Raw genomic sequence first — 23,053 nt, 5'->3', positions numbered from 1 at the left:
TTCATTATCAATTAAATGTTAGTTGCACGAATGTGACAAAACCAACCCGTTAATGTATTCATGCTCAGCCCAGCTAAATATCACCTAATGGGACTTGGAAATGATATTATGGAGAGTTCTTAGAGTTTCATCCAGAAAATGCTGACTACATACAGACAAGGGGTCTACAAGGAATTTTAGGCCCCATGAAACGATCTCGCATTGGGCCCTACCACCCCAGAAGACCCGATGTTGGATTCATCCTTGGAATTGTTTTAATTATTTTTCTAATATACTATACATTCAATACCCCATTATAGGCCTGGAAGGAGATATTTAGAGGCTTGCTGCTCCATAACCACACTATGTAATGACTTCAGCCCTACTATACTGTAACTGAAAGAAGACCCCATGTAGGCACTTTCAGAACCCTTCCCTTAAAATAAATGTAACTGCTAATTGTCAATATTTTTGCATTTGGCTGCATTAGCATCAATGTGTAATGATATAGTCACAAAGAATAATGAAAAAGGACCCACAAGCTTCTCTCTTTTTTAAAATACACACACACATGACCGACAGATACAGATCTCATACATCTTAATATATTTCCATAACTCAAAACCAAAACAAATTTGCATAAGATAAGATGAATAGTACAATCATCCCAAAAAGATTCCCTCACAATACAATACAAAAAAATATAAATAAAATACCCTCCTATCCCCATCCTTCTAACAGGTGCAGACTCTAAACCCCCCAACCCTATCCTACCATTCCCTCCATCCCAGGAATGCTACCCACCTCATTCCACAGTTTCCGTGTACTTTTCACCTTTCCTCCCTCTCAAGGTATGAAGCCAGTGGCTGGCAAATGGTTGTGGAAATTACACTAAACTATATTCCTTAATAAAAGATTTCCATAAGGTAGAGTGCTATGAAACAAAGTTTTCTCATATTGAGATCTCAAGAAAAGAAACCCAGCTGCTCTCAGTGGGATTTACCCCCAAAATGATTTGTCCATAGCACATTTTTATACATTTTGAGACAAAGCATAGTTATATAAAGCAGGTTTTCATTGGTTCATTTTTCCAGATACAGATACAAATTTAGACAATTCCAGTTATTTGTACTCCGAGCCTAAATCTCACAAGCAGAAAGGCTTTGATGTGTAACAGCCTTCACATCAGGCGTTCAAGGTGTCAGACCTTGAACGCTCCTGTTACTCATGATATTTTTGGATTTGGCAAAACAAAAAAACAATTTCCTGTCATCTCCTAAGAAAAATGAGTAAACGTTAGCACTCATTAATGGTTATAAAAAGAACAACACATAAATTTTCTCTCAGAAAACCCTTTCAAATTCTCCTAGCCTTTCTCTCTCTGATTCTTCCTAAATGAAAAATATTAGTTAATTCAGCCAGCCATAGTCTCATTGAGGGCAATTCTTTCTTTTTCCAGGAACGCAGAATACATTTTCGGTTGTATCTGTTGTATATCTCATTGCCTAATCTAGGTCATGGGCTCTTACCATTCTTCAATTATCTAATTGTCTATGATTTTCCCAAGTGTAATCTCAGCGTCAAGTGTACAGCAGTTTATTTGGTTCAATGCAGGTAGTTTACATTCATCTGAAAAATTCTGCATAGCTTCTGTTGATTCATTAGCATGAGATGAATACAATCTTACATATAATTTTCTGAATCTATCCTGGGCCTTTCTGAGAATTCCGGTTTCCTCCAAACAGTCCAAAGACATGTAGGTAGGCTAATTGAAGACTCTAAATTGGGCATATGTTAGAGTGTGTGAGTGAATGGTGTGTGTGCCCTGTGATAGATAGCTTGCGCAGGTCCCCGTTCCTTGTGGCTGGCTGAGTTAGTCAGACAACTTTCATGATAGCTTCCCTTTCCATTCCTCAAAGCAAGCTTAAAGTCTTTCTGATCACGTTACCATGGCAATGTGCCCTTATCCTCTAACCTACTCCTGTACAGTCTAACTCAAAGTTAGCTGGATCTTTCTTTCTAAGGTTCACATTCCTATACAATGAAAGCACTTGACACATTCCTCCACAATTGCAGCACCATTCATCAGACATCTGACTGATCAAGAGGCATTATTAATAAGATCAGCCTTTCATCAGGCAAGACTGTTGAGAAATGGCCATGATCCTTTGCAATATTCAGATGAGTATTGAGGTTATATACATGTTAGAAATTCAGGCAGCAGGGTATAATTTACTTGAAAGGTCTTCTGGGACAAGTTATTGCAGGTACCACCTGGCCCAACCATGTACTGCCAGTTGCACAGGCCCTATGTGTAGGGTTTGGCTTTTTTGTAGTACATTCCTGTGCTTGGTGATACTGAGAGCACCAATGCCATGTGTCAGAAAGATAACAGTCAGAAAGGTTCATATCCTCACTCTATAGAACCCTGTATGTGCTTATTGCATTTGAGGGTGATTTGAGGGTAAATTCTCTCAAAGAGGGTTTTTATGCAATCACGTGTAATTAATGTTATATACAATAGCTGGAAATTCACATATTTTTAATTTATAAGCAGCCTACCTTAATATACAGTTTTCCAACATGATTGGTGCTGTGTACTGCTGCCAAATACCAATCAAGACACCCACAGGATTAAAAAAGGTATGAACCAAAGATCCTTTCACAGCATTAACATGCAGGTAGAAACAGACTTTAGCACTGTAATTAAACATATCATAGTAATCAATGCAAATAAGATTTCTAACGACCTACAAGTATAGGATAGCAGTGTTTGGCAGTAGGTGTCACTAGACCTTGGATAATACTGTTTGACATCTGTAACTTTGCTTCAATTAGACCATTCGCTGATGATCTTTGACCTCACCTTTATAACATTCAATACTGAGGCCAAGTGGCCAGGCTCTGTACAGGACAATAGGAAATTATTTTTGTCATAAATCATTGCTTAAATTGTTATGCCGAGTGATGAAATGATTTGCAGTACCATAAGTCATTATAAGGGGCTGCTAATTGGAGAATGGGTCTATGCCTGTGAAAATTTCGTATGACACCATACCCTGATCCAGCACTTGGGCTCCAAACGTGCTTCAGTATGGCTCTCACAAATATGATAAATTGAAATGACATTAGAGCGCTTCACAACATAGCTACATTAAGACAGGAGAAGTTCCCATACCTGCAAATTCACCCACTAAATAACATAGATCTGGTGCACCTGGATCAGGCAAATGGCAGAGCAGCATGGGATTGTATTGTATTCTTTTGTATTTCTTGATATAGTGTTTGATGAACGTATGAGCTGACATTGTTTAATGCATATGATTTTTTGACATTTAAATTTTGTTTTGGTAAATGGATGCATGGATTTACTGAGGCTGATGTTAATGGATGAATGCATAATCTCTCCCCCACCCCCCCCCCCCCCCCCCCCCCCATCCTACCACAGGATGGACAAGAGTACACACTCTGAAATAAATATTTTATTTGAAAATTGTGGATCATTTGTAAATAAATATGTTAACAGGAAACCATACAAAGTTGCAGTGAACAAAGGGCTGACTCTGTTGGTAAGCGCACAGCTCAGCCAGAGAGCCAGCTAAGCCCAACCAGCACTAGAACCAACAAACCCTACTATGCATCTCAAAAGTTGAATGATAAAAGTCGTGGGAAAACAAGACGAACACTGGTCTGGCTTTTGGTTGGTGGAGAGAGCGGAGGGAGTTGAAAGTGCTGAAAAGTGAAGCAGAGTTGTTTACCTTTCTTCCCGACAGGTAACGTAAGCACCTTCGGTTTCACCAGACTATTTAATTTGGATAGCATTGCACACCATGCAATAGTGAAGAGGGAAAACAAGGTCAAATTTATGGTAAGAATAGAGGTGTCCATGCAGCACACTCACACCATGTCTCACTGTACGCAGAATTCGATGGCATGAACTGTTGTATGCCTGTTTTAAGGCAAGGCATCTACATATTCAATATAAGAAAATCGACAGATTTCATTTGTTGACAATTTTTGCTATTCTTCAGGGGATTTTGCAGTGGTGTTGCATTTCACTTTCATTATGTCTGTACCCTCCTTGAATGCACACATGACCAATTATTGTTCCTGTGCAGCAAAAACAGCTCTCTCTTCAGCTTCCAGTGTTTCACCCTACTCACAATGGTCTAGATCAGTGGTTCAAAGAGAAGCAAGTCTCTTTTTTGAAGCTAAACAGGTATCCACAAATTAGTGTCAATTCTTTATTTTTCAGTTTCGGAGGATCTGGCGATATCTGTGGTGACTGGTGGTCACAACAGTTTACTTTCATACTCCAAAATCCAGATTTCCATTCAAAACCTTGCTACACCCAAAACAAAGAGGCTTGGTTTGCTCGGGGGTGTAGCACTAAGGACACATCAAGTGTTTAATTTTCTTAGGAGATAATCCATCTATAGCGTGTTTTGGAGAAAGAAGACTTCCTAGAGACGGTCAATGCAATGTTGTCCGACAAGGTATTATTGAGCAACACATCAAACTTAATTTTAAAGACAAAGTGTAAACAAATATGGTTACATTTGATAAATGTTGCTGTTACAGACATCAACCCCAACAAATAAGGAAGCAAACATTACGAAATGATGTCAGCCTACGATGCAAGTAAATATGCTCCCTATTTTTTATTCACAGCTCTGTAAAACTTCAGGAGGAGGCTGATATCTTGATTAGCACAATATGAACCCACCGAACATATTTTACTTAAAGTAGTTTGAAATACATCAAATCTCAGCCATAAATTATAGGCGCTTGCTCTTCTGCACGTCTGTGCTTACGTCATTACCTTTGGATACTTGGCAGGATTGTTGCACCCGACGTGGCACCAATGAAAAATTTACACTTTACAATAAGGTCACATGAATTTACATTAACTAATGTGGTTGTTGACTACTAACAACTGAAAAGTTAATCTGTGCAGCTTTTTATTAATGTATTTGTAGATCATTAATTCATGTGAACAATTACGTTAGTTAATGCCAATTTAGATTGAGATTAAAAAAACAGTTAATGTTTTTGTTAATGCTGATCAAATTAAAAGTGTATCCTATGTTTTGCTAATGTAGAAGTAATCATGTAACTAATTCATTAGTTAATGTATTTGTTTCCTTCTAACTAAATTTAAAGCTTAATTAATGTATTCCTACATCATTAATCCATGTAAAAAACTACATTAGTTAATGCCAATTCATGTGACCTTATTGTAAAGTGTTACCGAACATTGCTTACAACTACAGAACACAAACACAGTGAATTGACATTGCTACAAAAATACCAGCAAGAAACAGTATCAAAAAAGACCTTTTATCATATGAATAATGAATAATAAATGTGCCACTGATGTAAGGGGATGAATTCAAGTGTTGTTTTAACTGCACCAGGATAACAGCTTGAATTAGTTAAACCTGCTACAAGAACTGGGGCCCAGGTCTAGACAGGATATCTGACCCTGTCAATGGCTTTCACAGGGGCCTGTATGACAAATCAGGATTACTGCATGAATTAGCTGAATAACTGCACCAAGTATAACCCAGAACAGCTCTCTTTACTTCAGTATATGTTCCAGATTTGGCAGGGTTGTGGATTTCAGTTATCCAGCTAGCTCAGTAGTCCTGCTTGGTGATACAGGCCCCTGGGGTTTTTGCTTGCAGAGGTCAGGAAAATGTTTGAGTTTCCCCCTTCAACATCATCTGCAAAGAGTAATTCTTCATACATCAGCCTTCCATCTGCATGCTAGAAAGATTCCCTCATTTGGTGCAAGTTCCATTGGACAATTTTTGAACTAATAATCAAATTTGTTGTTTAGGAGGCTCAATTATAACTCACAATGCACAAAAATGATTTTATTAATTCACTGCAGAGTCTGTCGGAGAGCAGAGCCTGCCTTTGTCCTGAGAAGAAAAAAATTATAAATTCCACTAAGTTATTAAGCAGAATGTACCAAGTACAGCACACCAATAGCTTTAGCCTTTGACATTAACTTTCAACATTAACTAAGCCTGTCATTCCAATGCATGTGAAGCAGAACCATTTTGTGGTTCATATTGACATTTGGCTTGTTCTCAGAGTTGTCTGACTCAAACTGAGACTGAAAGTGCATGGCCTCGTGTCCCTCACATGGCAGATAAAGACGCTGTCAGGAGGCCTTCTATGCGAAACGTAGGCGTCTGGAGGCCAATGCCCTCTGATTGCCATCAGGAGTTCCAAAAAAAGCGAACAGCCTGGAGAGTTTCTGTTAGAGCAAGCAAACACTGCACCAAAAGCCAGACTGAGATTTTAGGTGATTTCACAGCACAGACATACCTAGGGTGCTCAGCTGACCTTATTTTGAGAACTAAAGGTTCTCAACAGAAAAGGCTGTTTGGTTGGATGTTTGTGCTAAAAGGCTGTGCTAAAACCGCCCACTGCCAAAAGCAGCCACTAAACCATGCTCTTCAGAAGAATCTGAGGTGTACAGAAACAACACAATCTTTGTTTCTTCAACCAACAGCATTGTCTGTTTAGAAATCACATGCCCTACATCCAAAGGAAATTTGATTGTTTTCCTGTTTATAAATTTGAAAATGGTAATAATTAGGGGTGTGCAGAGGCCACACTACCTGTATCTGCAAAAAAAAAAATTTGTATTTGTATTCGTATTGTGAGAGAAAACAGGAAACAGTATTAATCAGAATTGATGTAAATGAGAGCAAATGTCAGTTTTCTGTCTTAAGCAGTATATGAGCATTTCAACTGTTGTGCTTTCAGACTGATTTAGCACTGACCTTAATTATGAAGTATAACTAACAGTTGCAAGAAAAGGTTTGTGAACCTTTTGGAATTACCTGGATTTCTTCATTAATTACTCATTAAATGTGGTCTGATCTTCATTTACTGTGAGTCACATTAATAGGCAAACACATTCTGCTTTAAATAATAACATACAATTAATTGCACTTTTCATGTCTTTATTGAACGCATTGTCTAAATATTCACAGTTCAGGCTGGAAAATGTATGTGAACCCTTATATCTAGTAACTGGTACAAGCAACCAAATGTTTCCTATAGCTGTCGATCAGACTTGCACAATGGTTAGGAGGAATTTCAACCATTATGTGTTTTGGGTCATTGTCTTGTGGCATCACATAACTTCTGTTAAGCTTCAGGTGATAGACCACTCCCCTGAAAATTCTCCTGTAAAATTTATTGATAGAATTTTGAATTCTTCGTTCACACAATAATTGCTAGCTCTTCAGGCCCTGAGGCAGCAAAGCAGCCCCAAACCATGATGCTCCCTCCACCATGTTTCTCAGTTGGTTTTGGTGTTGGTGAGCAGTGCTTTTTCCCCTCCAAACATAACATTGAGCATTTCTGCAAAAAAACTTTTGTTTCATCCGTCCTTAGAGCCTTGTACCAGATGCATTGTGGAACATCCAGGTGGTCCTTTCAAACATGAGACATGCAGCAATGTTTTTCTGGAGAGCAGTGGCTTCCTCCATGATGTCCCATGGATACCGTTCTTGTTTACTGTTCTTCTTGTCCTTCAGCATTGTGCGCTGCACTCTTGCCATAATCCTTGCAGGATGCCCACTCCTAGGGAGTGTAGCAACAGTACAACAGACTTTTCTCCATTTGTAGACAACTTGTCTTATCATGGATTGATGAACACCCAGGCTTTTAGAAATAGTTTTGTAGCCTTTTCCAGCTTTATGCATCTCTACAGCTCTTCTTCTAAGGTCCTCTGAAAATTGTTTTGATCAGGGCATGGTTCACATTTGAGAACAGCAAATTCTGTCGGTAACCAAACTTTGTGTGCACCACACCACAGGGCTTAGTATTTTCAAGCTTAGTAATTTTAGAATTTAAGGTCCGGTGAACTATATAAGCAAGTCAAATAGACACTAACTTTATATAGAGAGTGTGGCATACAGAGAAAGGACTGACAGCTCTGACATGGTTAGGATTCCATACCATGAGTCGCATCGTAAACCAAAACCCAGAATTTTCACAGGACAATTGAGTCACTGAGCAGCCTTGAATTTGCATATTTTCTCAGTGTTGGCCTTAATATTTCAAATATAGCTATCAATTTAAAACCTATTCTAATTGTGCTAGATGAGGGGTGTCAAACCATCCAGGTGGGTGGCTGTGCCTGCAGGTTTGTGACTAATCAGAAACACCTGTCCCAATTTTGTCCCTAACCCCATTTGTCCCACCATTTGTCTCAATTATTGTGATGCCCTGAAATGAGGGGACTATATCTATAAAAAGTGCTGTAATTTCTACATGGGGAAACCAAAGTGTATAAAAATACCCTTTGATTAAAGCTGAGAATGTGCTGAGGACATGCACTTTAACCACATGATTGAAATGGTTACAAATCTATCATTTTGGAGTAGAGAGCCAAATCAAGAAAAACTCTCTTTGTCTTATACATTATGGAGGATACTATATGTAGGTTTGGCTATACTGTAGTATATAAATATGACCCTCCCATAGGCCCCTGCTAATAGTTTGAGATATGCCTCTGATTTGAGAGGATGATGCAGTGACATACAGCAATATGAGAGAAGTCCCTGTGTTCTAAGCCGCTTTTCCACTGCATGGTACCGACCGGCTCAACTCAACTCGACTCTACTCGCTTTGGTACCAGGTACTTCGTTTTCCACTGCAGGTAGTACGCCCGTCAATGTACCTGGTCGTCATTGGCGACATCGCATGAAACGCATTGCTCTGACCAATCAGTGGTCTGCAGTGTTTTCACGTCACCTTTTGGTATCGCCTCAGCTCGCTTGGAACCTCGACGGAGGTGATACCGAAAAAGTACGAGGTACCAGGTACTATCCACAACTTTTGCCCGATGGAAAACGAAAAAAGTTGAGTAGAATCGAGTCGAGTTGAGCCGGTACCATGCGGTGGAAAAGCGGCTCTATTCTGTAGAGCTCTCTGTGACATCTCACAGCTGCCACTATGTGGCAGTATGTCAAACTACTGGCAGTACACATGACTAAACACACACACATTAACATGCATATTAAATCAAATTACTAACAAAAATGCCAAACAGACAGCAGTGAACTAAGAAAGTGGAGAGCACTCCTGCTTATGTTCATTATTGAGTGTTGTGATCGCAGCACTGGGTAATGGCCACAGTGTAGCATAATGATTCAGGGTCTGGGCTTGTAGGAGAAGAGTTCCAGGTGTGAGTCCTAGTCTGAGCAAGGTACTTAACCTGAAGGTCTTCTGGAAATGTCAAGAACTATAAACTAATATAATATGTACAAACTGGAAATCTATAACATCTATGGCTTGTCCACAGACTTTTTTGAGGGGCATATGCTGAAAGGAGGAATTGGTGGTGGTGTTGGTAAACTGTGATCGCAGACCAGGCAGGTGTGGGGTTGGGTGGGGGTTGTGGGAGGTTAGCGGCTAGCGAAACATTCTCTTTTTTTGACCAAAAACCTTGGTCAAGTTACAATAACATTGTTACAAATCACAGTCAGCATTAAACCACAGTAGGTCTAATTATATGTCATTCTTGAAAGACACTACTGTTACCCCTACAACAGCAACTGTGATGTAACAGTATAACAATGGCGTCTCATCATTCAAATTAATTCTGTTTATATTTTGTAGACGCGTCTTGCTGTCTATCATTTGACTTACTTTCTTAATTCAGCATTAGATCCATTGTTTTAAAATGCTTACTTAAATGCCTAGGAGACCACTGACCTGCCATCATAGCATGCATCCTTGCACAATTGCTCCTGTTTATTTTGCTTTTGCAGTTTAGCCACATACCCCAGTTCGGAAACAAAACGTTTTATGCTGAATAGACTATTTCCGGTCTGGTGAATTTTCTGTGGCACTGAACCAAAATATTAGTAGAAATTCATATATTTTAGGATGCTTTTTATTGCCTCCTTTGCAGGAGGTGGCACTGCTGGATAAATGATATATATATCCATACACACACCCATACTGTAAATATACATTACATACATACATACAAAAAAAAAGCATCTGGATGATCCCCAAGGCTTTTGGGATAATTTTCTATGGACAGATGAGTCAAAGGTGAAACTTTTTGGATGACACAGGTCCCATTATGTCTGGTATAAAGCAAATACAGCATTTCACAGTAAAAACATCATACCAACAGTCAAATATGGTGGTGGTAGTGAGATGATGTGGGGATGCTTTGCTTCCTTAGAACCTGGACAATTTACCATTATTGAAGGATCTATGAATTCTGCTCTGTATCAGAAAATTCTTAAGAGAATGTCCGGTCATCTGTCCATGAGCTGACCCTGAAGTGTAATTGGGTTATGCAGCAAGACCAAATAAATGTCCAAATCGAAATGGCTGAAAAGAAACAAAATTTAAATTTTGGAGTGGCCTAGTCAAAGTCCTGACTTGAACCCAATAGAGATGCAGTTGCAGGACCTGAAATGAGCGGTTTATGCTGGAAAACCTATCAACTTGTCTGAACTAAATTGCTAAAATTCCTCCACAGTCATGTGAGAGACAAGGTATAAGAATCAATTTGTTGCATTTTTTGCAGCTAAATGTGGTTCAACCATCTGTTAAGTTTAAGGGGGCAATTACTTTCTCATATGGGTGATATGAGTGTCTGATAACTTTTTTCATTAAATAAATGAAATCATTTTTAAAATGTGTTTTGTGTTCACTTAGGTTTCCTTTGTCTAATATTACATTCAGTCTAAAGATCTGAAACCATTGAATGTGACAAATACAGAGGCAATAACAGGGGAAGTCGGGAACGATGCAAATACTTTTTACGACACTGTATGTAGAGTAAACGATAGAGGCTCAGGCTCTATAGCCTGGGAGCATATAAACTGAAAGCAACCTCTCCACTTTTTTGTATTTGAGTCTTGGCATATTGAGCAAACAGGCATTAGAAGATCTAAGCGTGTGACTAGGCACGTATTCGGATAGGTACTCAAAAATTCATGAAGACGCAAGACCACTGAGAGCATTTAAAACCAGTAAAATGACCTTTCGAAAAATTCTAAAACGTACAGCCAACCAACGCTAGGAATGAAGCATGGGGGTAATGTGTCCTATTTTTTGTTGTTAGAACAGTGGCCACTGCATTTGGAAAAAGATGCAGCAGGTAGTTTTTCGTGGTAACCCAGAAAAGAGAATTGCAGTTGTCATATATTACGTTTATGAGAACTGTTTGTGAACAGTGAATACGTATGCTTTCGACGTGTTTTTAATATTGCAGGGTAATTTTGGTGCGTGTCATACCTTAGACTTCACTTCGTGACACTTGAATGATATCCCGATGACAACTTCACTTTGCCTGCTTACTACCTTTCTGCAATGAAAAAAGACAGTGTTCAACATCGCGACGTTTTGGATTATTTTATGGTTCACCGAAATCAATTTTTTTTTAAAATCTACAATGCATGATTTACAGCTATTAGCAAAGACACTCTGGGTAACTTCATTTAAAAGGACTTACCCAGAGAAAGGCACTGGAGCACACGGATCTTCTTTTTAATTATTTATTATACAAACACGACCACTACTGCGTCTTCATCAGAGTCAAAACCTATTACCACCAAAATTTATTACCACAGTCCATTACTATCACTGGTATTTTCGTTTTATTTTTAATTGGAGAAACTGAGCAAGAGAAAAGCGGAGCTCGTTCATAGCGTGTAGCTTGACGTGCGCGTTGACTTCAAGTCGAAATCTACAGGGTAGTGGAAAAACGGCACAACAGCGGCAATGAGCGCTGATAAATGCAATCGGCCGTTCCAAATTTGGGAAAAAATGAAAAGAGCATATTTAAGGCATATTTATTTGGAACTCGGTATTCGTTCGTTTGGAAAAATGTTGTGCACTCGTACATCGTATCATCCTTTCACACTCACAGACATGGGGACAATTTCATTGCAGATAACTAAATAAAAGTAGGATTTACGCATCATACTGTAGAAAAATAGTTTTTGTTGTACACAGAGATTCATAAAATAAGTGTTAAATAGGCTTTATACTTATATGAAATTTGCATGTATAAATTCTGTAAATGGGGTTATGTTCTAATTGACTTCAGATTAATAGAATCAAAGCCCAGAAAATGTAGCCCCGTGTCTGTGCGTATGAATAGATGCTACAAGCACAGACGGTGCTTGTGTATAGCCTACAAACTATTTTTACAAGGATAAAACATCTTTGCAAGTGCGTGGATACAGATTTTTTAATGAGTACTTTAGGCGCTGAATTAAATTCATATGAACCTGCTTCAGTTATGAACAGGTTATCACGTGGGTGTGTGCTCTACACTGATCATCCACCAAGTGCTTCGTATCACAGTTTCATTGCAAGAATGAAAGGAAGACTTTTGAATTGCTGTAAATTTGGTGGGCTTCTTTCACATTGCACAAAATCAGCATTCTAACTTCTCATTTCCGCACCAAAATATTCATCAGGCAATAGCATGTTTGGCTAACTGCAACGAATGTTTGGATGAAGATTCCGAATAACACACGCAAAAAGAACAACCCAGGGGCCTGAAAAACGGGAAATTTTCAGAGGGCCTAGCGACAGTTCAATTTGGCCTTAAGACTTATAGGAATCGGAATTTGGCGAGAACACAGTGATCAACAGCGCTCCCTTTCCCGAGAGCGTCGCCCTTTCCGTGGATAATTGGTTGCGCGCGGGGACTCATCAGTCGCCACTAAAACTCTGGAACCTTTACAGATCCAGATTTACGGTGTGGCTTGCCAAATTCAATTTACATTCTGAAGGTTATTATTTCATTACGCGCATGTGAAAACAACAGATTGGCTCTCGCGCTTTGCCCCTGATTAAAATAACATTTTCAAGAGGGTAAAAATATTATGGCGTTATAATTGGTTATGTCTCTGTGTGCTTTTTCACAGGTAAAATGCAAGTCGTAATTTCCAATGGAATAAAGAGCGAGAGAGTGGCGAGCAGCACATTGGTTCACAGTGAAGCATTGCGAGGTGTCGGCCAAAGATCTGGATTTGGTGCGCAGATTGCTGCATAGAGGACGTGATAATGCGATTTAATTGTTAAACCACGAGGCCCTTTTTTTTACTTAAAACCCCAAAGCGTGTCCGTTTAGATTTCTCTTTCCTGTTTTGGCCTCATAATATTTTAAATGCTTTTTGGTCTGCATTTAGGTATTATGACCATGCCACATTCACAAAATGCGAACACGGAGCTAATTGCGATCCACTTCCTCATGTTAAGGTACATGATAAAAATAAACGTACGAAGTTTATCATGTTTAACGTAGAAGATAATAGCTAATTTGACACGGAAACAGCAACTTTTTAGAAAAGGAACGAATGAAAAATCATCTGCAGAGGAACCACAATAGCTTTTCTTTTCGGGTCCAGTTGCCTGAAATATAAATGGGGGAACACCAAGGAAATTGTCCTACGGCAACCTCCTGAAATCTTTTTGCGGCGAGAGCTGTCACATTAATATGTGAGTCCAGTTCATTATGAATTGCATGTATGGAGCACTAAATTACATAAATATTTTTTCTGTGAAAAGAGCTGATTTGGTGGAAGGGGCTACTCACCTTGCCTACCACCGTGTAGTATCCTCCTACTCAGTGACATAGCTCATAGGTCAATGCAGTGGGCAGCTGGACTGTATCAGAGCATATCCCCACTCACACTATAATGAACGGTATTTTAAGCATTGGTGTCAAACATTTATTGCCTTAATGAAGCAACAGCATTGGGGCATGCACATTCCCAGAAGCCAACACAACATGACTTTTTTTATGGTTTCCACAAAATAATCATTTTCAGTGTTTAGACAAGATGGAGCATTCAAATTCAGCAGAATCAACAGTCCTTTTAAAATTATGAAAAAGTTTTTGTTTTTTACATAATCGCAAACAATTTACACTTCATATGCATAAAAATGTACTGTTTTAAAGGTGCTTGAACAATGCGCATATAGAACTATGAACTGAGGGCAAACATCTCATAAATACACCTCACAAGGGATTCCAGCTTTTTTATGTCACATAAATATTTTGTCCCTATAAAATGCACCACATGATCTGGGTCAAAAATAGTAAGGCAGCTCAAACACTGATACGTACTTGCAAAGAACGTGATAACAGGAACATAGAGCAGCAACACATTTGATACTGAGAGAATAATGTAGGGGAAAAAATAGATACAACTAAATCCCATTAGAAGAGGAGTCCTTCAACCCTGGACCTGGAGAGCCACAGGGACTGCTAGTTTTTGCTTTCACCAGCCAATGCAAACCCAAGTAAATGGTAAATGGACTGCATTTATATAGCTTTTATCTGAAGCGTTTTACAATTGATGCCTCTCATTCACCCATTCACACACTCACTCACACACCAACGGTGAAAGGCTGCCATGCAAGGTACCAATCAGCTCATTGGGAGCAATTAGGAGTTAGGTGTCTTCCTCAGGGCGGGGGATCGAACCGGCAACCCTCCGACTGCTACACAACTGCTCTTACCTCCTGAGCTATGTCACCTCAGGTATGGTGAGGTACTTAAGTGATCAGCCAGTTGAATCATTTAATTTGATGAGTAACAATGAAACCAGCACACCCTGGGGCTCTCCAGTGCCAGGGTTGTAAGACCTCTACTACAGAAAGGAGATTGCAAAATTCTTTACAGCTTGTAGTTTATCTTGTCTGGACAGCACAGGTACTGTTTGCTCAGATAGTATTATTATTTATTATTATTATTATTATTATTATTATTATTATTATTATTATTATTACATTTAGCAATTTAGCAAACCCATAGATACAGGACGGGTATGGAAAGTCGGTGTCTTCAATCTTGAGAGTCCCATCAAGGGTAGGGAATGTGGGCGAAGCTTCTCAGAAAGAGTGGGTGGAGATTGCAGCCCAGCTTGCCCCTCCGAGCCTGATGTGAGTATGCTCCGCCCCAGTTTCCATGGGAGCAGAGGCCCCTCCCTGCAGCAGGGCGCAAGGAGAGGAGGAGGCAGAGGTCCCACTGCTGCGCACCACCTGGCCCTGGATGCAGCTCACAGTGCTTCCTGCTGGCCCAGAGGAGTTGACGTTGCAGTTGCTCATGGCCCACAAGCAAGGGTACTGACTATAAAGAGGGATGAGTCAGGAGGGCGGAGACAAGGGATAAACATTTCATTTTTAATACCTGTATTTGGATCACATTAGCCTGCATTGACAAACTGAATGATTTCATGAGCTTATATTATTTATCTGTTTCTTTGTTTTTCCCCTTTTTCCCCAGTTTGGAATTCCAGTGGGTGTCAGTAGTGTGCAATGAGGTGCAGTAATCTTCCCAAGACACACTAAAGCCAAGTGTGCATCGGCACAATCGCCATGGCACTGCCCAAATTTAGAAACTGCTCCAGTGCATGGCACCCATCCAAGTACCAGAACAGTGCCTTATAACAATGAGCCACCCAGCATCTCTGAAGACATTAATTTATCAAGTTTTTTAGATTCTTTTGTTTGAAAAGTGCTTTGAACATAACATAAGAAACATAATATAGAAACAGTTTATTTACAATTATAGTCATTGTCATAATCATGACATATCAAATGATAACAATCATGATTATGATGATGACTAAATTTCTTTTAATAATCATTATTACTTAGATTATTACAATTGCAATAATACAATAATTAAAAAGGTACTTATATCTTATTAAAAACTTATATGATGAAAATATCATTATTTCCCCCATGCTGCCCACTCACCTGTTAGCTGCTGGAGAGGGGGAGGGGGCAGAGACAGGCAGCATGCTGGGGTGCGCTGAGGGGGACAAGGGGGTCCAGCTCTCGGGCCCAGTGAACACCTGTAACCCACCTGGACTGCTGGACCCTACACAGCACGATGGAGATAACCCGGGAGGCAGGGACAGAGCAATGTAACAGAGGGAGAGGGAAGTTGAGTGAGAGAAAGGAAGCGAGAGGAATGGGAGGGAGAGACACAAAGCGAGTGGTAAACAGGAGTGATGGGGAGAAATCAACGAGCAGGAAGAAGAGGAAGAGAAAGAGCAAAAGAACATATTGCATAGACTAAAGATAAAATACACAGACTTCCCCTTTGCCCCATGCATCCGGCCCCATTGAGCGTCACCTGAGCTGTGGTTGCGGTGGTGGATGTATGAGGGGGGGTAAGGGGCGGGCCGGTGCCCGCGCAGGGGAGGATAGCGATCGTATCCATGAGGAGGGGTGAGGGGCAGGCCCCCACTGTATGGGTAGTTCCCACTGCCAGAGGAACAGAGGGTGTCCGAATTTGAAATCAGCCAACCACCTACTGGCAGAAAAACACAAATTATATAGGCAAGTTGAGGTCAGACAAACATGAAGCAATGTATGGCACAGTTTGGATTCGATACCAAACCATGGTGCCCATCGGTACACTGGACCAGGGCCTTAACAGGATGAGCCACAGACCAGCCCAAAAAAGTATACTCAATGAGTACTACATATAGCCTGAACCGCACATGTATAAATAGCTTTGCTAGGACTCACAGTGAGATATACCAATGTGCTGGCTCTCAGACTGGGCTTCTAGAAGATTCTTGGGATGGTTCCTGTGGAGCAGACAGGCAGGTATTGTGATGTTTGGACTATGGGCATAGTGTTTATAAAAGCAATTCATTAACTCTTACAAGTTCATATATTCAGACGAAAGTATTGGAAATAATTTCAAGCACATTCCAAATTGAAACTGACTCCTCGATGAAATGTTACACGCAACGTAGATGACCCAGATTGACTGCGCAACAAGGAGGTGGTATTCCGAGAGCATGTTGTTGGTGAAATCCTGGGTGTCTTGCACTAACAAGGTAATGATAATAATTGGGGCTCGTATTATCGTGTGCCCGTGAAGCAGGTATTACAGAACATTTTGAGCACTCTTCCAGTGCTCTGTTAGCGTTTCATCTTGCACTCTGGCTGTCGGCACTCTAAAATTTCCCACACTTCACACAACCTCACCAATGAGCTTCTTAACAATGCAGTCAACTTCAAATGTTCTGTAATTGGCCACCTACAGTATCAGCACTGATGCTCATGCGGTCCCAGCGGCTGGCCCTCACGAACCCCATCATAAGATCACTGGTACTACTATTATGTCGCTACATGAGACAGCAATGCCCTAATCGAGCAAACATGCAGAGAGCTAAAGAATGTGATCGGTCCACCAACGATGCTTCCTGTCTCTATAACTTCATATAGACAGTTGAATTGAACTTATTACAATGAGCACTAAAGCACAAACACTGCAAAAACACTAGGCAGTCACCATTTACCCTGAGGTTTTGTGATGACTGAACACACACAGCCATAATTGCTTCTTATAATTTTTTACTTAGTATTAATGCCATAGAAAAATACAATAACAGGATTGTTTCTACCAAAAACAAGAAAAAGCCTTGTATAGGATCAAAACTTTTTCAAGGGATGCCTGGTCAAGTGGCTGCAGCTTAAACAATCACAAAGCATACAAAGAATGCCATACTGTATATTACAATGCAAAACAACAACTGCCAAAACACAGGCATACCATTTCCTTACCTTTCTTTCGCATCCAAAAATGCCTTTGCAAATGGATTATACTTTATCTTCAGAGCAGTGATCTAAGAGAGGAATAAAAATTTGATTAATCTTTAGATTTGAAAATAAGGAAAAGGGTGAGTACTGTTTCAAAACAAATGAGTCAAACATCATGTTTAAAATGGTGCTCAATGTAGGGTTGCCAACATTCCTTTCATCAAAAATGGGCCACAAAAAAAAAAAAAGAAATGGGCCACAACAAAGCAACCTAACTTAAGGTGACCAGAATCAATGTTAATGACTTGGGTAATAATGTTATTCACTTAATATTATTCTATATTGGTTTTCAGTTATTATGTGTGCAGTGCATCATACAGAAATCTGAATTTGATTATTATTACAAAACGTGCTCTGCTGTACACAGAACAAAGGGGATCCTGTACAGCCCAACATACAGGATGTCAGGGTTAACATGGGACTGTTGGCAACCTTTAAAAGATGGGAGATATTATCCCCAAACCACCCCCCCCCCCCCCCCAAAAAAACCCGGTCTAACCTCTTCGTTCTGATAGGCCGTGACCGCGATGAATTGTGTGTCTGTGAAAGAGATGTTGGTTACCATCCTGTGGCTTCCCCCGACGCGCACAATGTGGATTTGGGGCTCATATTTGTGCAGGGAGTTCAACATGATCTGTCACAGGAATGAACAAGGACACAGCGTCAGTTCACAGTCTCAGGGTCCTTTGGGATTTTCAGTTTAGTTTCATGTAAGATTTATAGAGATTACAACTGATGATGTTGGGGTTCAGAGGAGAGCAAAGCAATGGAAGTTTCACAAAACTTGCACATTCTCCTGTGCAGCGTGTGCCTCATTTTTACAATGTATATTTTTTCCCCAGAAGGGGGCTATAGAGATTGTGAGCTGACAATGCTGTCTCTTTTAACAATTATAAAATCCCCAGGAAAAAAACAACAACAAACAAACTGTTTTTCATTCTAATTGAGGGCTTTACTTCACCTTTCACATTGAAATGACTGAAAAGGACCACTATCCATCAGCATGGATGTTTGCTATTTTTTTTTTTACTGTGCATTTTTTTTTTGCCTATTGCTTTTTTTCCCTGAACATCTAAGGACTGAGGGCTAAATTGACTTTCATATAAAAAACAGGTAATTACCATAATGTGCAACTAACCACTGCAATTATTTCATTTAGGACTGGTTCTCACTCATGGTCCTGTGTGTTGCCAACAGGGCATTTAAATGCCAAAGAAAGGGAGCAGAGGCGGAGGGGGGTGGCAGTGGTACCAACAAATACCAACAATAATTTACCTCTGAAGCCATACTTGAATGAAGCACACAGGTCCCTTATCGTGGCCCCTGAAAGCCAGGATAACCACCTGAAGTACAGCTCTCTCTTTTTTAACAGCAGGAAGTCCATTAAATCCCAAAAGTGGCAATTAAGAGCTGTTTATTCCTGTTTACATGCGGTCTCTGGGGAACAAAGGGTCTCCATAGGTAAAGTGGCCTGAGAGGTTCCCACTAATTGTATAAATGCACACTTGATATTTCTCCACGACAGTAGCAGTGATTAGAGGGCAGCCAAGGCTTCTAAAAGCCTCTGCTGCTCTTGGTTTTCCAAGAACCTGGTGTCTAGAGGAGCAACAAAAGTATCCCAAAATTCACATGTGTATTACTTCTTGCTCTTCTATGCTGACACACACAGCAATGTCACAAAGTAAACTGCCATTACTTCTAACATATCTAGTACAGCTAGTCTTTGAGGTGATTTTAATTATGGACCACATGAATAAACACAGCAGCTTATTTTCTATCTGGAGACTCATAGCACATTATCCACCTTTACTGGATACTAAGATGGGGTTGGATTTTATAAAATCTAAAACTGTTCTGACATGGTATATGGAACTATGCCAAGTTTAAGAATTTTCAATTTTCTTTAGAGCACCTCCTTGCAAAAAAGAAGAAAAGATCATTTAATGACAGAAGACTGAAAACAGGTTGAGAGAGAGAAAGAGAATCAGAATGAGGGGAAAAGAGAAAACGAGATAAACAGAGAGCAAGAGACAACAAACTAAATACATGGGAATAGGGGTGGTTAAGGCACCTGTCCTCCTCCATTCATCTTGTTGGTGAGCTTGACTTTGCTGAATGACACAGGAGCTTTCATCCAGTGAGCCCCAAAGTTTGGGGAGTCTGGGTGAATGTAGACACAGCTGTGGCTATGGGGCTCAGGCTTGCCAGCAGGTACCCACTCCCCATTGACATACTTCCAGCGGTGGCCATCAGCAGGGGCGAAATCCAGCAGGAAAGAGTACATGGCATTTGGGTCCAGGCCCGAGACATTGACCTTCAACACTGGGAACATTCTCCTGTAGCAGTTGAATGGAAGAAGTTGTTTATTGTAAATCATTGTGAAACCCTGATGAAGGCTGTATGCTGATACACACCGGTTTTAACAATAATGATTTCTTAAAATAACAGGAAATGTACATCTTCATTGTCAATGCTGCCTTGGCAGCTGAGTAAAATGGCACTAGAGCTCTCCATGTTTCTTTATGCATAATTCTCCTATTGACAATGATCCATGATGATGGTTAGATTCAGCAGGAAATCACTTCCCTGTATCCTTAAACAACCCTCAGAATGAAGGCCTTCCTGCTTTTTACAATTAACAATAATGCAGTTTGTTTTGATGAAAACAAGTTTGAAGAGGGACTGCTCAGGAACATGCAAATGGATGGACACCTTACAGCCCACCTGATTCACTGACCAGCTGTTAAATGATGGTCAGGCTGCCTGTAGTGTCATTTTGTAATCTGTCAAAACAGGGCTATTAAAACGAATTGAATTTACCTCTGCTGTAAACCTATTTTCGTAAAAAGGCTAAACAAATAATGTAAATAAATATACATAAAAATAATCGAATTTTAAAGCCATTTAAACTTAAATTTGATCACTCAGGAGAATACATTTTTATTCCTAATTACTTATTTTAAGTTATTTTCATTTTTCAAGAATGCATTTTTGATTTTTGTGATACTGGACTAAATCAAAAGATTTCTATGAAAATTCACATAAAAATACAAAAACACCACACTGAAATTATCCGTTTAACTTCCTATGATTTAAATTAGTTTAGTTACATCTAGGGTATGTAAAATACATAAAACAGTTAACATGTTCTACAGAAGCTTCCTTATAGAACACCTTCAAAATAACGGATCTGCTACAAATTACGAAAAAAGTTTTATATCGTTATAAATAAAATCAAAATTATTTGAAACGTTTTTTAAATTATATTCCTTAATGTCTCATGCACCGTCGATTTTAACTGGTTGTTCTCATAGAAAGTATGCATTTTGTATCGTCCCAAAATATTGATAAATTAAGCATCACAATTACGCAGGCAATAAACTGATTTTTCAATGCTGTAGCATTTGTTTTAGTGTAAATAAATTCTCAAAATAATAATGGAATGACTATATCCGTGAATATGCAATATACATTTCAATCATTCAAATTTCACAATCAGGAGGACTTTATGGGACTTTGTGGCACATGAATCATTATTTCTGATAACATTTTTTGCAGTGCACAAAAGACAAATCGGCACACCTCTCATATTTCTTCTGAGATTAAAACAAATGTTTTCAATATACCAAGGAATTTAGTATGTACTAAATAATCTATTTATTTATAAACGTGCAGTATCTTTTAAATTATATTAACATCCACAAACTTCAAATGCAGAAAAAACAACTGACAACACAAAACAATTGTCATATAGGCCTACTAAATGTAAGGTGTGCTACTTAACTTTTAAACTAAAGTTTCTAGAATATTACGTTTTACCTGTTTTGTCGTACATCTCAACGAAAAGTACAGAATTTTAATTTTCTGTAAATGCTTTATAACTGAAAGTAGCCTACGCCGTTTATGTCTGAGTGCGTGTGCTTCCTTTAGACTTGTTGAATACAGTAATGGGTAAGTAAGATTGAAATGAAAGCATTTAATCAGCTAAAGAGATTAAATATGGGAGAGCCTAATAATCAAGCAGATAAGTAGGCTACTCACCTGCCGTTCTTGGTGACGATCATTTCATTAGTGACCTCCTTAAATTTCCTCCAGAGCTCAGCCTCTTCTAGGCTTACTTTCAGCTGCCTCTCCGTGGGATCTCCTTTTTCTCGACCGGCCTGCAACTCACTCTCAACAACGCTGAGCAGCCGCGAGATGCAGCAATCGGCACTGCCGCTGCCTCGCTCACCCGCACCTGCTTCGCCGCCCGCATCGCACAAACTGCCTTCTACCTTCATCAAGGGAATTATAACTTCCAAATATTATCGTGCCGAAGAAGGTAAATCGAACAATCACGAGCACACAAAACGATTTCAATCAAACATTGCTTTTTAAACCATCTCAGTCGGTCCTAAAACTGTCTGGAGTGACATAATAGCAAACTTGTCAAACTTGCTTTTTAATGTCGAATAGGCTACAATATCGGACAGAGTAATAATTTTAATTTAACGACGTATGGATTAATCAAGGCTAACCTCGCCTGTCCCTTCACGTTATGAAAATGGGAAGCCTCTAAAAACATGACAATTCTCTGTAAGAGTCGATGAGCCGGTCACGTGGCCGAGAGCTGATTGATCGTTGGCGTATTTAATTAACGGAACTTGCCTTCTAGACCACGTACATACCAAACCCTCTTTTGCTTTCTTTCGTCTAACCACATCATTAAGTTATGCTCCTCCGTGGCCCAGTTTACATTTTCACTACATAGCTACTCTCTAGGCCACAGGTTTTTAGGCTAGCCTATATGATATAGTAGCCACATACATATATTTAAGCATGCACATAAAACGTTTTATATATAAACACTTTCTGTACGTTAATGCAATTCTGGCTATACTGTGGAGATTGCTGATCCAATTAAAACAATTAAGTAGAATTTGATAGCCTTTTCTATCTCAAGTGTGAAGTGCTCTTCAATCTAAATGGAGCAGACTTTTGCATCAAATTATACACTGTTTCGGATTATCACAGATGGGAAGGTGTGCGAATTTGCATGTTCCATCATTTGATAGAATAAATGTTGATTTTGTATTTTGTACATCTACTTGTATTTGTGCGTAATCAAAAAAATGTAGGCTACCCTACTTATCGGTATCTCCTTAAGATCAACGGTTTTAAATCGCTGTAGTCCCTTGATCAAAGTGGAGTAGATCGGATTTTACATACATCTAACTTGCTTACTCCCAGTTTTATGGTGTTTCACGTAAATATTACATTCGTCTGTCTAAAATTCAATTCTGTGGCTGCGGCTCAGCATCAAAAGAGCTGCCTCTGTGTTTCCAGCACTGAGGACAGAGGGCAGTCGTGGGCGCGTGCTGCCCGACCGTGAGAGCGAAGGATGGGTTCATTTGCTTCACTTTTTTTGCTATATAAGATTAGGCTATCATATATT

General features: G+C 39.6%; 1 protein-coding gene across 2 annotated transcripts; it reads right to left on the bottom strand.

Annotated features, from left to right (window-relative positions):
• Window positions 1–14,426: 14,426 nt before the first annotated feature.
• Window positions 14,427–22,141, bottom strand: tbx19 (T-box transcription factor 19). Of its 2 annotated transcripts, none has more exons than XM_035408723.1 (8): window positions 21,661–22,141; window positions 19,691–19,955; window positions 18,119–18,253; window positions 17,584–17,645; window positions 16,537–16,598; window positions 16,139–16,318; window positions 15,757–15,880; window positions 14,427–15,124 (listed from the first exon to the last, which is right to left on the bottom strand). In XM_035408723.1, exons 1-8 carry the CDS (start codon window positions 21,897–21,899, stop codon window positions 14,887–14,889), a joined length of 1,305 nt encoding a protein of 434 aa, XP_035264614.1. In that variant the 5' UTR covers window positions 21,900–22,141; the 3' UTR covers window positions 14,427–14,886. The 2 variants fall into 2 exon arrangements, with proteins under 2 accessions (XP_035264614.1, XP_035264615.1); XM_035408724.1 differs by having other exon boundaries at window positions 16,139–16,315.
• Window positions 22,142–23,053: the final 912 nt, after the last annotated feature.

This window comes from Anguilla anguilla, chromosome 3, assembly GCF_013347855.1.
Source record: "Anguilla anguilla isolate fAngAng1 chromosome 3, fAngAng1.pri, whole genome shotgun sequence".
NCBI lineage: Eukaryota > Metazoa > Chordata > Actinopteri > Anguilliformes > Anguillidae > Anguilla > Anguilla anguilla.
This window is presented reverse-complemented; position numbering and strand designations above follow the sequence as displayed.